This window comes from Echinops telfairi, unplaced genomic scaffold, assembly GCF_000313985.2.
Source record: "Echinops telfairi isolate 266 unplaced genomic scaffold, ASM31398v2 ScPeMD7_3;HRSCAF=10, whole genome shotgun sequence".
In the NCBI taxonomy this organism is placed as follows: domain Eukaryota; kingdom Metazoa; phylum Chordata; class Mammalia; order Afrosoricida; family Tenrecidae; genus Echinops; species Echinops telfairi.
The window spans coordinates 16,171,875-16,188,361 of NW_022103899.1; the positions used below are offsets into that span (position 1 = coordinate 16,171,875).

The window sequence follows — 16,487 nt, forward strand, 5'->3', positions numbered from 1 at the left end:
CCGGAGGGTCGCGAGGCACCCGAGGAGCCCGGCCGTGCAGTGCGCGGTGGGTGCTTGTCCTGTGCGTGCGCCCCGGAGCCCCGAGTTTTGCAGCGACCATCGCCGGGGGCAATCTTCTTGTTTGTTTACTTTATAAAAGTGTGCCACTTACCGTCTAAAGGGGGGAAAATTTTTTTCCCCTCCCTGTCTGAGAATCCGCCCCTTCCAATTAAGAGTTTTCGTCTTAAAAGCGGAAGGAGAGTTTTGCTTGGAAGTAGCTTATAGAAAGGAAGCTTGGCACCGAGGCGCAGGCGAGCTGGAGACTCCTTGTGCTAGTTAAGGCCCAGTGTGGAATTTGCAAACCCATGTGGGACGGACCAGCCTTGAATGCAAAGGTGTGTGACCTTATTCATGGAGAAACACTCGAAGTGTCATCAAATAATTGACTTGAATATACTTATCCCTCCCCCTCTGAGATCCGGGACCATGGAAAATTGTAGGGTGGCTGTCAATTTATAATTTTATCCCAAAGAGTCTATTTGGAGTAACCTGTCACTATCAATTGGTTTGCAAGTGACGTGTCTGCAAACTGAAGGAGTGCAAAGATCAGAAGCTGAGAGGCAAAATCTCAGATCTTGTTTTAAAATATTTTGGCAGTCGTAATAGGTAATATTAGATTGCATAGGCACAAAGAACCGAATTTAAAACGGATTAGTCACATAGGAAATGCTTGGCTGTTTTGTTAGGAAAAGTGTTCACGCAGGGAATTCTGCTTAGATTTTCACTTAAAAATTTTTTTCCCTCCTGTGCAACATAGCCAATTATGACATTTCTTAATTCGTGTGTGGGTTTTAAGGAGGAATATAGGAAGAGAGGATGCTAAAGATTTGCTTCCTCTCTATTGTGGAGGCTTTATCTTCCTGAAGATTTAAAGAGCTGCTTCTGGTCTAATCTAAGTGCCAAGTAAAGTAGCTCTTAAGATTCAGGGGTACCCTTTCCCCCCTCCATATTTGTGTTATTGGAGACATTTATTGTGGCCTTTTATGAAATCCTAAAATTCATTTTACCCTTACAGGTGTTAACATGCAAATAATTATTCTCTTGAGAATTTGTAGGTGAATGACAAAGTCAGCCTTTTTTGCCCTGCTTTTGGTAGTAGGTGCTGGGAGATTAGATCTTAAAAGAGAATAATTTCAGAGAACCATAGGAAGATTGCTTGCTTGTTTTAATTTTGTGTACTATGTTATACTAAAGATAAAAGCTCATTTTAAGGCCTTGTCAGTGTTGGAGGAATTTAACCTTGTTCTACATGGGTCTTAACAGTCTGAATCCCCTTGTTGGTGGTAGCGGGGAGTGGGTCTGGTGATGAAAGCAAATATATTGCATAATAATGATAATAATAATGGTCATAATAAAATACCACTGAGGCTTTTGTGATTTTCATTCTACCTGCTAATTGTTGATGTAATTCAAATGACAAAAGTCCTTGGGAATTCCATAGCTGATCCAAGAAAGTGTGGTGAGCTTTTAGTTCTAATAAATATATTTAGCCTTTCATATTCCAAAATAATTACCAAATTTGAATAATTACCAAATTAAAATACATTTTAATTTTTGACTACCAAATAAGATACACAACTCTGTAAGATAGTCAGATTTTCAGTTTCCTTGTTGGATCTAGAGATCCTTTGGTTTAATCACACTAAGAACTTACTGGTTTATTATTCAAGATTTCTTAGATTTGCACTGTAGACGCCTTTCAAGAAGAAATTATGTATATCCAAAGAGGATATCATTGAAGAATTTGCTGCATAAACTTTAATAGTTTTAAGTAAAAAGATGGTTGGGCAGAAATAGAAATATGTCACATTTTGGTGAATGTTGGCCTAAAGTGTGTCGAAAGACTTGGGCCTCATCTCTTTCCTTATAATAAGCCTGTTGTTTTGTTGGTGGTATTCATGGGCATTATTAGCAATGAAAGTTCCGAAAATATTTTATCTTTAAATGCATACACTTAAATGTATAGGCAAAACTATGAAATATTTTGTATTAATTTGAAAGATGACCATGTCATAATGTTTTCTGAATAGCTTAAGATCCCCCTACTGTAGCACAATCAACTTGTCTATGAATAGCTCATTAGGGAGTTTATTAAATATATTACAGATAAGTAGTACCAACTCAAGCATAATATAGGATTGATAACCCTTTCTCTTTGGACTTAAAATCATATCTATTCTTTTGTGTAGTAAAGTGAAGAACAGTGTGGTTGCTATATTAAATGCAAATATCCTTTCTGTTGGCCTAAAGTCTGTCCAAAACCTGACGTATTTAGTAACTGATGCAATTGTACCATGTACTCCCTTAAACGTAAAATGAATAAGTGGGAAAGTGGAGAAGTTGATATTGGAAGAAATTTTGCTTTGTTAGAGCTCTCATAGCTAAAACATACATTTGGCTTTCAGATAGTTTGTTGTTTTTTAATGCTTTGTATTTGCATAGTATCTTGATGGTTTTTAAAGGTAAATTTCTGAGTGTGTGTATACACACATATTTCATACATAGAAAGTACTGAAAAACCACTGCTGTGAAATTGATACCTAGTCATCAAGACCCTGTATATGGGATATAGGAGAACTACCCAAAGCTGTAAATCATTAAGGAAGCCAACTGCCACATCGTTCTCTTGCAGAGCTGCTGGTGGATTTTACCTGCCGACCTTTCAGGTAGCAGTCCACTGGCATTAACTACTGTGCCACTGGGCTTTTAATGACTTGATTGTTGCTTGACTTAGGAATTTTAGCCCTGTTTTATGAGAGCCCTGCTGGTGTAGTGGTTATGAATTGGGCTGCTATATGCAAGGTCAGCAGTTTGAATCCACCAGCAGCTCTGTGGGAGGAAATATTGGGCTTTCTACTCCCATAAAGGTAGCTTCGCTATGAGTTGGCATAAACTCAATGACAGGGAGTTTGTTTCTGTTTCTTTTGGTTTTTTTTTTAGTATTATGATTAAATAAATGCATATTGTGTAATAGCAAAATAAACTAGTTTATATTTTCTCATTTTGATAGGTAAATTTAAATTACACATTATTGAATACTTTCATTAAAATGTTAATGGAGGTCAAAGAAATAATTCTCCCCTTACCCACCACCCCCTACTCCAGGCTTGCTGCAGAAAATTAGGGGCTAACGTTTTCATTTCCAACATTGCCATTGATTTATTAGAGGTAAAGGTTTAATTTATGGTTATGGAAATAATGAGATCCCAAAGTGTCTTGTCATAGTATAGATCACTGTCCAATACTGTTTAGGTAAATTGTTTGGACTTAAAACACACTATACAGAAGAGTTAGTACCTAGGCCAACTCATGTAATCTTGAGTAGTCCGGGATGGGTATATCTGAACATAATTGTTTTATCTGGTGTTCTGAGTTCTAGGACTATTATAAAATTCATCTCCCAGACTTAAAAGTCATTCTTCCCCAAGTCAAATTCTGCCTTTTTATAAGTCTTTTCAGTTTCATCCCACAGTGTGCCCGTCGCACCTTTCTCCCCACGTCTCCCTAACTTCATGCTGCACCCCTCCAAACTTGACAGTGCTTCAGAGGGTTTACATGTTGTTGTCTCTGACCTGACTGAAGTCTTCCCTTTCCTTCCTTCCGTGTCCCATCTCTGTCTTCCATCCATATCCCCGTCGAGTGCAGTGGATCCGGTCTAGATGCTGCAAGGAAAGCAGTCTGGTGGAACTCATTCACCTTCCTCTGAATATCTCATGGGTTTTAACCCTCCCCAACATGTTTCTCTCTTTTTTACTGCCTGTAAGAGCTTGCCGTTAAATCAGATGATCTTTTTTATTTTTAATTGGGATTTAATATATATGATATTATTCCATAGTTCAATCAAGTCGAGCAGAATTGTACAATTGCTATCACAATCAGTTTCTAAACATTCATTTTCTACATGGACTCCTTGACATAATCTCCCCGACATCTCCCTCACCACCACTGTACCCCCTTCTCCCCCAAAACCCATATTCTACTTGATGTCTCTATAGCTTTGTCAATCCCGGCTTTCATATACTGATAAGTGGAAAAACATATAACTTCAAGAGGGTGACCTCCAATGACGTGATACCTCTGAGATACACCCTAATATGAACAAACAAAAACCAAGTCAAACAAAACAAACCTAAAATACAGGAAGTGTTGAAAACCAGATCAGGTCCAGCGTGCACAGAGGGGAATCTCCTGACAGTTTTAACTCTTCAAGTCGGATTTATGCCTTTGATCTTATACACTCCTCTCTCTAAAACACTCTGTTTTGTAATCACTTTCTTCCCATCCCTCGGTTGTAGATAGAGGGAGTTCTCTGGAGACTTACTTCCTGTGTAGTTCCTCAAGTGAATCTTGGGCTCCCACTGTCAGTCGTAGCCTTCTGCACGCTGGATTCTTACAGCATCTGATACTAGTACCTCCTTTCATTTCAGATTTTATGGTTCAGTCTGTCAGTGACTGATGTTGGTGTGCTTCTTCCATATGAGCTTAGTTGACATCTCACTTAGATGGCTGTTTGTTTGGAAAGAAATCTTTAAAATGCCAGATTCTATTTTTTTAGATGAATGTAAAGTAACATCTCCATGCTTTGTTGGAAAAGGCATGTAAGTCCTCTACATATGTAATAGTTCATGCTTTGGGGGCTTTCAGTCTTTGGTTCTCTCGACACCGTAAGAGGTCTCTTCTTTGGCGGCTATAGACTTCATAGACGTGTGTTTATACAATGGTTGAAACTATAGCATGTGCTGTTAATGTTGATTCCCTCGTGGTGCCGTGGTTAAGCACCCAGTTGCTAACTATAAGGTTGGCAGTTGGAACCATTGGCGGGTCTGAACCTGTGGGCCGTGACCCCTTTGGGGGGGGGTGTGTCGAACTACCCTTTCACAGGGGTCCCCTGATTCATAACAATAGCAAAATTACAGTGACGAAGTAGCAACAAAAATAATTTTGTGGTTGGGGGGGGTCCCCACAACATGAGGAACTGTATGAAAGGGTCTGAAAGGGTTGCGGCTTTAGGAGGATTGAGAACCACTGTTAGCTGTGCCCAGGAGAAAGGTGTGGCCTTGGGAACCCTGTGGGGCAGACGCATGCTCTCCTCAAGGCTGCCGTGGGTTCGATTGGTCTTGATGGCAATGGGTTTGGTTCTGGTTATTATCTGAATGTGTGTATATATGTGTACACAAATAGCGATTTCTGTAGCCAAGAGGGTGCAAAACTCAAAAGAGTAGTAACTGTGATTCCGTTTGAATATAATAAACATTTATAATATAGATATTTTATTATTTGAGAATGAATAATACCAAAAACCAAACTCACTGCCATTGAGTTAATGCCCACTGATAGCGACCCAATGGAGCAGGGTAAAACTGCCCCTATGGGTTTCTAAAACTGTAACTTTACAGGAGTAGAAAACCCCGTCTTTCTCCTGGAAATGAGTAATAGTGCATTTTAATTTGTAGGAGAAGGAGAAAAATACATAGACTCTCATGACAATTTGCGTTATTCAGATGCTGGTGTCCGGGCTGCACCGATCGGTAGTGTGTATTGTTAGTACTACCTACCTGTAGTTCCTATGTTCAGGAGTGAATCCCATGATCTCCTGGAAAAGATAACTATATTATGGAAGTTCACCGTATAGATTTCTAAGAAAGAAGACATAGTGAGAATACGAGCATGAAAAGGGCTGCAGGTAAGGAATGTTCCATTGTTAGACTGGTAATTCATCTTCGATGGTGTCCCTTTCGGAATATAAAAGGAGGCTGCTGATCAGGTTCTGACTTGAATATTGGGTTCATGTAACAGCAACCCTTTTTTTTCTAATATGTTTTTTTTTCTTTCTATTTATTTTTAAATCATTTTATTCGGGGCTCATACAACTCTTATTACAATCCATACATACATCAGTGGCGTAAAGCACATTTGTACATTCATTGCCCTCATCATTCTCAGAACATTTGCTTTCTGCTTAAACCCCTGGCATCAGCTCCTCATTTTCCCCCCTCTCTGCCCCCTCCCTCATGAACCCTTAATAATTTATAAATTATTATTTTGTCATATCTTACACTGTCTGACGTCTCCCTTCACCCACTTTTCTGTTGTCCGCCCCCCAAGGAGGAGTTTATATGTAGATCCTTGTAATCGGTTCCTCCTTTCCACTCCACCCTCCCGGTATCGCCACTCGCACCACTGGTCCTGAAGGGATCATCCATCCTGGATTCCCTGTGTTTCCAGTTGCTATCTACCAGTGTACAACTCTGGTCTAGCCAGATTTTTAAGGTAGAATTGGGATCATGATAGTGGGGGTGGGTGGGGGAAAGCATTTAGGAACTAGAGGAAAGTTGTATGCTTCACACTGCACCCTGACTTGCTCATCTCCTCCCCGCGACCCTTCTGTAAGGGGATGTCCAATTGTCTACAGATGGGCTTTGGGTCTCCACTCCGCACCCCCCTTCATTCACAATGATACGATTTTTTGTTCTGATGATGCCTGATCCCTTTGACATCTAGTGATCGCACAGACTGGTGTGCTTCTTCCATGTGGGCTTTGTTGCTTCTGAGCTAGATGGTAAACAAGCGGTTGCTTACCTATCAAGCCTTTAAGACCCCAGACTTTATAGCCAGGCACCATCAGCTTTCTTCACCACATTTGAACAGCGGCCTATAAGATGCCACTCTCCATTGAACACTTTGCTAGGAGCAGAAGGGGAAAAGATGATGGAGACCTAGTCTCTACCCTCAGGGAGCCTGTTACCTAAAAGCCACCTGTTCTGCAGAATCTGGTCTCTTTGCTGTTCCCGAAGTTCCTGATATATAAGCTTGATTTAACTTTTATCACAGTGTATTTACTTGTTTGTCTCCTTAGCGGATTCTCCTTGAAGGACCATCTTCCTTCTGTATTTCTAGGTGTGGCTCAGTGCTTGGCATATTTAAATGAATGGCTAAAAAGTAAGAGAAGGTAAAATATTTGAGAGTTCAGACAAGGGAGAGGACACCTTCACCCAGAGGAAGTAGGAAAGGCTTGTGGAGAGGGAATTCCAGGTTGGAATCTGGCCCGTGGGCAGAGAAGCAGCAGTCATATTTGGGGACTGTCCAGTGTGTCTGTTGGACTTGTTAAGAGCAACCGAAAGAGGCTGGGGTGCTGTTTGGGGTCTGGGCTTCCAGTAGCATTGTATGTATTTTTTCCTCTCTGCAGTGGGGACAGATGACATTTTAGGGTAGACGCTGAAGGTGCAGACGTTGTTCTCAAGCTGGGAAAGAGGTCGTGAGAACTAGGATTACATTCTTTGCTTTTGAGGCAGAAAAAGGAAAAGGGTGCTGTAACCCAAGAACATGTGGATTGAGGAAGAAAGAGGAGAAAGCAAAAATGGAGCTCCTTTTATTATTTATCCAGGAACCTTGAAGCATAATAATACAACTGAAAGAAATGTGGGTGGGTTTGTGAATCTGGAAGGGAGAAAAATCAGACAGGATAGTTACTTTCGTGCATTATCAGATGGGATGTTTTGATAATCCCCAGGTGGCAGCTAAAATGCTGAATTATAATTCAGAAGAGTTTAGGCTAATGGGTCTCAAATTTTTCAATTATGAGGACAAATTGTTTTGTTTTGTTTTTAATCATTTTATCAGGGACTCATACAACTCTTACCACAATCCATACATACATACATCAATTGTGTAAAGCACATTTGTACATTCATCGCCCTCATCATTCTCAAAACATTTGCTCTCCACCTAAGCCCCTGGCATCAGCTCCTCATTTTTCCCCTCCTTCCCGCTCTCCCCTCCTTCATGAACCCTAGATAATTTATAAATTATTATTTTGTCATATCTTGCACTGTCTCCCTACACCCATTTTTCAGTTGTTCATCCCCCAGGGAGGAGGGCACATGTACATCCTTGTAATCAGTTCCCCTTTTTGAGGACAAATAGTTACTCTTAAGTAAAATTTACAAATACCTAGCCATTGTACTTTTGGTGATTGAGAATACAAAAATGATTATGACTGCTATGAATTTACTTACATTTTAAAATTAAGACCGTATTTTTAAAGTCACTCAAAACCAAAACCCATTGCCATCAAGTCACTTTCAACTTAAAGCGACCTTATTGGACAGTGTAGAACTGCTCCACAGGGCTGAAGACCACATCTTTTCCAACAGCATGCTGCAGGAAAACGCTGCTATGTTTAAAATTCGGTGAACAGCCAAGCATTTAACCACTGCACCACCAGGGTCTCCCTATCTACATGCTGTACCACCCGCCAGTCTGTTACCTCTCCTCGCCCCCGCCGCTATCAAGTCAATGCTGACTCCGTTAGCTATAGTTTGGTTCAATATAGACTCTTCCTGTAGTGGGAGGGCAGGCGGATTCTCCTGTGGGTGATCTAGACGTTAGAAGGTGTCTTGAGGACTGTGGTGTTACGAACAGAAAGTGAACCTAAAGAACATGTACAGCCACAGAACTATAGGAGTTTGTGGCGCCCAGAGGCTATATTAAATAGGGATCTTCTAGTGTAGCTTTACCAAATAGCCAAATGATGGGACTTTCCTGAGTTGCAACTCAGGGACTTGAGTCCCGATATTTTTCAAAAATACTGTGGTCCGTTTCCTGGGTATTAGCAGTGAATGTCATTCATTGTTAGCTGCCAACAAGTTGCCCAAACTCAAGGCAGCCCCCCGCACATGGAGTGGAACACTGCTCAGTGCTGCACTCCTCAATCCCTGTGGCTGTTTGCAGACTGGACATTTGTGATCCATAGGGTTTTCATTGACTGATTCTGTAAGCAGATCCCCAACCCTTACTCTCTAATCTGTCATAGTCTGAAAACTCTGCTGATCCATTCAACATCATAGCAACTTGCAAGCCTGCACTGATTGCCCCTGGGCTATATTGGCCAGGAACTGAACTTGGGTCTCCTGCATGGAAGGCAAGAATTCTATCACTGAATTACTAAACAGCTGTAGCAGAAAATAGTGTGTTCCTGTTCAGTTGTTTGTGTATTTTTGGAAGTCATCAGGTCACTGGGCAATGCCCATATTAGCCATTTTGAAACAAATAACCATAAATTTTGAGGAGCAAACTTCAGCTGCCCAGAGGGTTTCAGGAGATGAGGCTACCCAGGAGTTTGTTCTTAGCATGGCTGGAAGAAACATTTTTTTCTCTCAAGGTGACTACAATTTGGGGTAACATTTTGGCACATGGTATACAGTGCAAGTCCTAGGTGTGGTGCCTTCCTCACCTTGAGGGATGTTTCTGACAATCCTCTGCTTGCATTATCTCCCGTTAATTATTGCTCTCTTCTGTTCTGAAAGCAGAGTTATTTGCATTTAAAACCTCCTGTAATTTTTTCCCTTGAAGGCTACAGGGTTATTTTATTCCTTTGGCTGCTTTGATTACAATAAGTTTGTTTGTTTTAAATGGAAATATTTGGCCAACTCCTCTTTGTATGTGGGAGGTCTGCAGATAACTGTGTGCAACACTTGAATGCTACTGAGAGGTCAGAAAGTGCTTTCCTGGGTCCTGTTCTGTCTCTTTAAAGCAGCGGTTCTAAACCTGTGGGTCGAGCCCCCTTTGGGGGTCAAATGAACCTTTCATGGAGTCATCCGATTCATAACAGTAGCAAAATTACAGTTATGAAGTAGCAACGAAAATAATTTTTTTAGGGGTGAGGGGTGTCACCACATGAGGAACTGTATTAAAGGTACATGCCATTAGGAAGGTTGAGAACCACTGATACAGAGGGAATGCTTCCTAGGAGCTGGCTGTAGGCAAATGCTTCTTGTTTTTATTGTTTTTAATCATTTTATTGGGGGCTCTTACAGCTCTTTTCACAATCCATCTATCCATTATGTCAAGCACATTTGTGCATATGTTGCCAACATTTTCTTTCTACTTGAGCTCATGGTATCAGCTCATTTCTCCCGCTCCCCCGCCCACCCCCCCTCCCTCATGAACCCTTGATAATTTTTTTTTCATGTCTTACCTTGTTTTTGTTCTTATATTGCATTTCTAAATCCAATGATATCTAACTTACTTGGTTTAAGGAGTTTGGGGCAAACATGTTAAGTATTTCTTGTCTTTTTTTTTTTTTTTTTGCAGGTTAAACCCATCCACAGTAATGGCTGCAGCTTTACCCAGGACCCTGGGCGAATTGCAGCTATATAGAATATTACAAAAAGCCAATCTGCTCTCTTATTTTGATGCCTTTATCCAACAAGGTGGTGATGATGTCCAGCAGCTCTGTGAAGCCGGAGAAGAGGAGTTTTTGGAAATCATGGCACTTGTGGGCATGGCTAGCAAGCCCCTTCATGTTAGAAGATTACAAAAGGCTTTGAGAGACTGGGTTACAAACCCCGGCCTTTTTAACCAGCCTCTGACTACCGTTCCAGTCAGTAGCATACCCATCTATAAGCTGCCGGAAGGCTCACCGACGTGGCTGGGAATCTCCTGCAGTAGTTATGAAAGGAATAGCGGTGTCCGGGAACCTCACTTAAAAATCCCTAAATGTGCTGCCACCACCTGTGTGCAGAGCTTAGGACAGGGGAAGTCAGATGTGGTGGGGAGCTTAGCGCTGCAGGGCGTGGGTGACTCCAGACTCTGGCAAGGCCACCATGCCACTGAAAGTGAGCACAGCCTCTCCCCAGCCGACCTTGGCTCCCCGGCTTCCCCTAAAGAAACCAGCGAGGCACTGGATGCTGCTGCTGCCCTCTCTGTGGCAGAGTGCGTGGAGCGGATGGCCCCCACGCTACCCAAAAGTGACTTGAATGAAGTGAGAGAGCTGCTGAAATCCAACAAAAAGTTGGCCAAAATGATTGGCCACATCTTTGAGATGAGCGATGATGATCCACACAAAGAGGAAGAGATTAGAAAATACAGTGCAATCTATGGCCGATTTGACTCAAAGAGAAAGGACGGGAAACATCTCACACTTCATGAGGTAAAAATTGCACTTTGTTCTTCATAGCGTATGGGAGTGCTACTGTTCCGTAGACATGTGCTTGGTAATAGTTTGCAACAAGGAAGATAATACCCTCTGAGGACTGTTTCCAAAACATTGAGGTGTTGGTATTATAGTAGCCCCCCCCCCCATTGGACTTTAATACTCCTAAGTTTGGAAAACTTTCAGAATCTAAACATTGAAAATATGAAGTCTTTTCATTTATAAGGCAGCTTATATTTTAGCAAGGAAACAAAATAGTATAAATAGAATCATTTGTTCAAAAATATATTGTAAAAAAAACAACTTAAAGCCATTTCAGCTAGCACAGAAATCAAAATTAGATGAGCATTGGGAACATTATTGCTGCTTTGAACATTGTTTTGATTTGGCATTAGTTCTTCTTGTTTCATCTTTTTAGTGCTCCCCCCCAGAAATATTCTGTGTATGTACAAGGAAAATACAGACACATACAGCTTCTCAGCTTCTGCAGTTATTGCCTTTCTCCTATTTGTCCAGCATTTCAAAAGTTTAATTTTTTTATTCCTATCCTTTTTTGTTTAATTTTTTATTTATTTTCCTTTCGAAGGATTTTTATTAAATTAAAAAATATTACTGTTCTTTTGAAGAAAGAAATAAAACCTCCTTGGAAAAAATGTCCAGGTGAAATGCAATTATTTCGTGTTTAACATCAGATCTTGTCCCCTTCACCTTTTTTTTTTAAATTGAATATGTGCTCATGACAAAAGGATGTGAAAGAAGCAAATGCCTTTCTCTTCATATAAGTGATAAAAAATATCACTGTTTTGCATGTCGATGCTGTTAGTTACCATTACGTCTCCAAATAAACAATATTTTAAAAAACATACCAATATATTCACAGTACAATATACTATTTTAGGTGTCTTTTCAAGCAGAACCCATAGAGCTACTTTGTTATTTTATGGGCTGTATTGTATTCCATAGTATTGATGCAGCATAATGTATGAATGGTTTTCACTTTAAATTAGTTGTTCACTTGAGTTGTTTTCAATTTTTTGGTATTATATACTGTGGTACGTGCACACCTGTACCGACTAGTGTATATATTTCTATGGAATGGGTTCCAATGTATAACATTGTAGGGTCAAAGAAGATGTAGATTTATCACTGTAGTGACAACAACAAAGCTAAACCTCTGCCGTCAAGTGCATTCCAACTCTAGGGACTGCATAGCACAGGCTACACGTGCCCCCGGGGGATCCAAGGCTGCAAATCTTTATAGAAGCAGACTGTATATATTCCCTGGGTGGCTGGTGGGTTTAAACAACTGACTTTCTGGGTATCAGCTGATTGTTTATCCACTATACCACTATAGCTCAGCCCCAACATCACAACATTTTAAAAGATAATAACTAAAAACATAAAACAAATTATTTATATGTCTGCCATCATTATATGCAAGTGCCTCTTTCTCTGTACACTTGCTAACATTAGATTTTACATTTTCTCACACACACACACACCCCCACACAATCTCTGTCAGTGTAATAGAGGAGCGTGGCGTAGTGGTTACAAATTGGGCTGTTAACCACAAGATCAGCAGTTTGAAACCACCAGTCTAAGAAAGATGGAGCCTTCTCCCATAAAGAGATACAGTCTCAGAAACTCATGGGGGTCAGTTCTGTGCTGTCTTACAGGGTTTCTATGAGTTGACATCAACTCATTGGCAGGGAGTTTGGCTTTTGGGGGGTCAGTTTAATAGATGACACGTTTTCATTGTTTTAGTTTGCTTTCCTTATTGAAGATAAATCTTTGCACATATTTAACAGAAATCCAATATAAAGTTCATTTTCTTTGTTTTAATGTTGGCATTGTTTGTCTTTTGAAAAATTGGTTGGTAAGATCTTTTTGTATTTTAAAGATATTAACCCTTTGTCATAGGCTGTGAACATTTCCCCAGGTTTGCATTTGTCCTTTGACTTTGCAGTGTTTTCCGTTTCAATATTAATGGTATGTAATACTTACCTATTGATCTTCGCCTATGTGGTTTCATTAATTCAAGTTTCTAATCTTAAACCAGTGTAGAGACTTAAAAAATTATTAGAGTTCTGTATTATATTTTGATATCGAGAACATACCCCTTCATTAGTTTTATTTTCAGCCCTTATGGGATGTTTTGTTTTGTTTTTGTTTTTTAGCATTTATCCTTATAAATGGAATTTTAAATAAAATAATTTGTCAAGTTCTTCATAAAATTCCTGTTGATGTTTTATTTGGCAATGCCTTAAATGTATATGCTAATTTAGAGAATTAATACACATACAATAATGAGGCTTTTCTTATAGGATTAGGGGATATGTATTTGATAGTTAGATCTTTTATATTTCTCAGTAACAGTTATTTTAGATAGGGTATGCACATGTTTTGTCATATACTATATATTGTATATGTACACTAATTGTCTAGTAATTAGTAATTAGTTTCTTTATTTGGAAATTGCAAACTCATTACATTCTTTTTTTAATTGATTTTTTCTATTACATTCTTTAATCTTAGATATTTACAAAAACTTAATTATCTTTTTCTGATTTTCAAATAGCATATATACTTGAGTATAAGCCAACCCGAATATCAGCCAAGACACCTAATTTCACCAGAAAAACTACATAAAAAATGTGCTGAAAAACTCGGCTTATCAGTCAAGGTGCAGTATAGCACCGATGAAACACACAACTTCCCTATAGTTCTGTGGTGCTTCCTTCACCCCGCTATCATGACCTCAATTTTACCTTACAAATCAGATTAGATCAGAGCATGCACACTGCTAAAGGGAATCAAGGATAGATAAACCCCTCTGGGCCAACAATGAGAGTAGAGAGACCAGGAAGATTAGGCGAAGGTGGGGGTAGGAAGGGGGAATCTATCACAAGAATCAATATATAACCCCCTCCCAGAGAGATGAATAACAGAAAGGTGGGTGAGGGGTGACGGAGGATGATGCAAGATATGGAAATAATAATCTATAACTTATCAAGGGTTCGTGAGGGAGAGCGGTTGGGAGGGGGAGGGGGGAGAAATGGGGAGCTCATATCAGGCTGAAGTGGGAAGAGAATGCTTTGAAAATGATGATGGTGACATATATGCAAATGTACTTGACACCCTGGATGAATGTATGGATTGTGATAAGAGATATAAGAGCCCCCAATAAAAATATTTTTAAAAAACAGACATGACTTATACTCGAGTATATACAGTAGTAAGGTTCGGGGGGTGGGGGATCAAATGATCGTAATACCTAGAGGTATACTTAATATGTACAGATATACTAAGTATGCCCGAAGTGCTCCTTAGAGGCAAGGATGGCAAGACTCCGTCATACATACTTTGGACATATTTTCAGGAGACACTAGTCCCTGAAGAAGGACGTTGTGCTTGCTAAAGTGGAGGGGCAACGAGAAAGAGGAAGGCACTCAGCGAGATGACTGACCTAGTGGCTGCCACCATGGGCTCAGGCACAGGAACAGCTGTGAGGACGGCACAGGACCAGGTAGTGTTTCCTCTGCTGTGCACATGGTCACTGTGGATCAGAACCAACGCAATGGCACCTAGCAGTTGCAACAGCCTTTATTTGATTTGTATAGTATATAAAGGGAAGATAGTCGTGAATAGGGTTTTTCTCTCACTGGTTTTTTTAAAGCCCATTACTATAAATCTTGTTTTAAGCAATTTACCATTAGATTTTCAGAAGTTAAATCATTATAGATAAGAATCAATACTAGAGCCTAAGATCAGAGAATTGATTGGCAGTGACGTAGTAAATCTGTGATTTTATCTGGTTTGAGATATGGATATATAGATGTGTATGTGTGTAATGAGCCCTGGTGTAGTAGTTGCTCATTGGGCTGCGACCTGTATGGTCAGCGGTTTTAAACCACCAGCATTTCTGCGGGAGAAAGGCTGGGCTTTCTACGCTTATAAACAGTTAGTATCGGAAACCCACAGGAGGGGTTGCTATAAGTCAGCATTGACTCGATAGCTGTTCTGTAAGTTATATCTTAAAATTACATGTAATTGCAGTTACCCTGTTTCCCCAAAAATAAGACAGTGTCTTATATTAATTTTTGCTCCCAAAGTTGCGCTAGTTCTTATTTTCAGGGGATGTCTTATTTTTCCATGAAGAAGAATACATACGGTACACGTTTATTGTTTTATTAAAAGAGACCTCACACTTCCTGTCTGCTCTGGCTGCGCTGTGGCCAACAGTGAGCTGCGCAGTGGTGCCCTCCACTAAGGTCCAGAGTTACGGTAGCTTTGAGGGGCCTTATTTTCAGGGTGGTCTTATTTTCAGGGGGATGCTTTATATTTCAGCAAGAGGCAAACGATAAATAGGTCTTATTTTGGAGGGATGTCTTACTTTCGGGGAAATGGTAGTATTATAATTCAGACATCTTTGACATTTTTTACTACCTGAACTTGGAGATCTCCATTTAAAAGGTTACTGTATTTGTCAATAATAGAAAATAATGGCCCCAAACTGATGGCAATTTAAGTTTCATGAGTAGATAAATTTTTATTTAATTTTTAAACATAGCATATGAAATATATAATTGAGTTACAAGAGCTGTATTATTCTCAAAATAAAAATATTTTCAAGAGATTGCTTTTTGTAAACCCAATCAACTTTTCATTTTCTCCCTTTCCTTACTTTAAAAAATAAAACACCAAAGAATTACTTGACACTTAGCCTTTTACTGTGGGACTCTTTCTCTTCAGATAAATAGATACAGATGCTATTTAAGTAATGAGACCTTTGTGGGTTTCCCAAAATAAGGGAACACTCAAAATGATTGCCAGTAGGCTGAGGTGTGGGGGTAGGGTCTTTGGAAAATGTGGCTTCTATATTTGAAACTTAAGCCATTTGTTACTTATAATTCAAATATGTGAACTGGTCAATAATATAGTTTAGGATATAAGTTTAAGTATCAGAAGCTTTCTTCAAACTAGCTTGAAGGAAATGAAGAAATACTGAGAAAATTAAAAGAAAGTACTAGTAAGTATACACCAAGGTATTAGAATCATTTAGATTTTTTTCACTTTACTATTTAAAATCAGAAACTGATTTCAAGTTTTTGTAAATACCTAAGATTAAAGAATGTAACTAGTTTGTTCTCAATTTCCAAATAAGGAAACTAGTAATACACTCTTAATCATTATTATTAGCAACAGTTCTGAAAGTTTTCTTCATGTAAAGCTCCTTGCAGGTGTTTGTCTTCTAGCCTCTCAAGACAGCTGTTTGTAAACCAAGAGTGGGTGAAAATCAGGAAGTTATCTATACCTGGAAAAACATTTTTTCAGCTCTCACAAATACTTCTTTTTTTTTTTTTAATCATTTTATTGGGGGCTCATACAACTCTTATCACAATCCATCCATCCATTAAGTGAAGCACATTTGTACATTTGTTGCCATCATCATTCTTTTTTTCTTTCTTTTTTTTTTTCTTTTTTAACATTTTATTAGGGGCTCATACAACTGTTA

At 39.5% G+C, this 16,487-nt stretch overlaps 1 protein-coding gene across 2 annotated transcripts in view; it reads left to right on the forward strand.

Annotated features, from left to right (window-relative positions):
- The first annotated feature begins 10,139 nt into the window (after positions 1-10,139).
- The window catches only part of NAB1 (NGFI-A binding protein 1), a 45,686-nt gene continuing 39,338 nt past the window's right edge, over positions 10,140-16,487 (forward strand). For both annotated transcript variants that reach the window (XM_004701496.2, XM_004701497.2), the window contains exon 1: positions 10,140-10,969. In XM_004701496.2, coding sequence (XP_004701553.1) covers positions 10,151-10,969 — 819 coding nt within the window. In that variant the 5' untranslated portion in view covers positions 10,140-10,150. The remainder of the gene's footprint in view (positions 10,970-16,487) is intronic.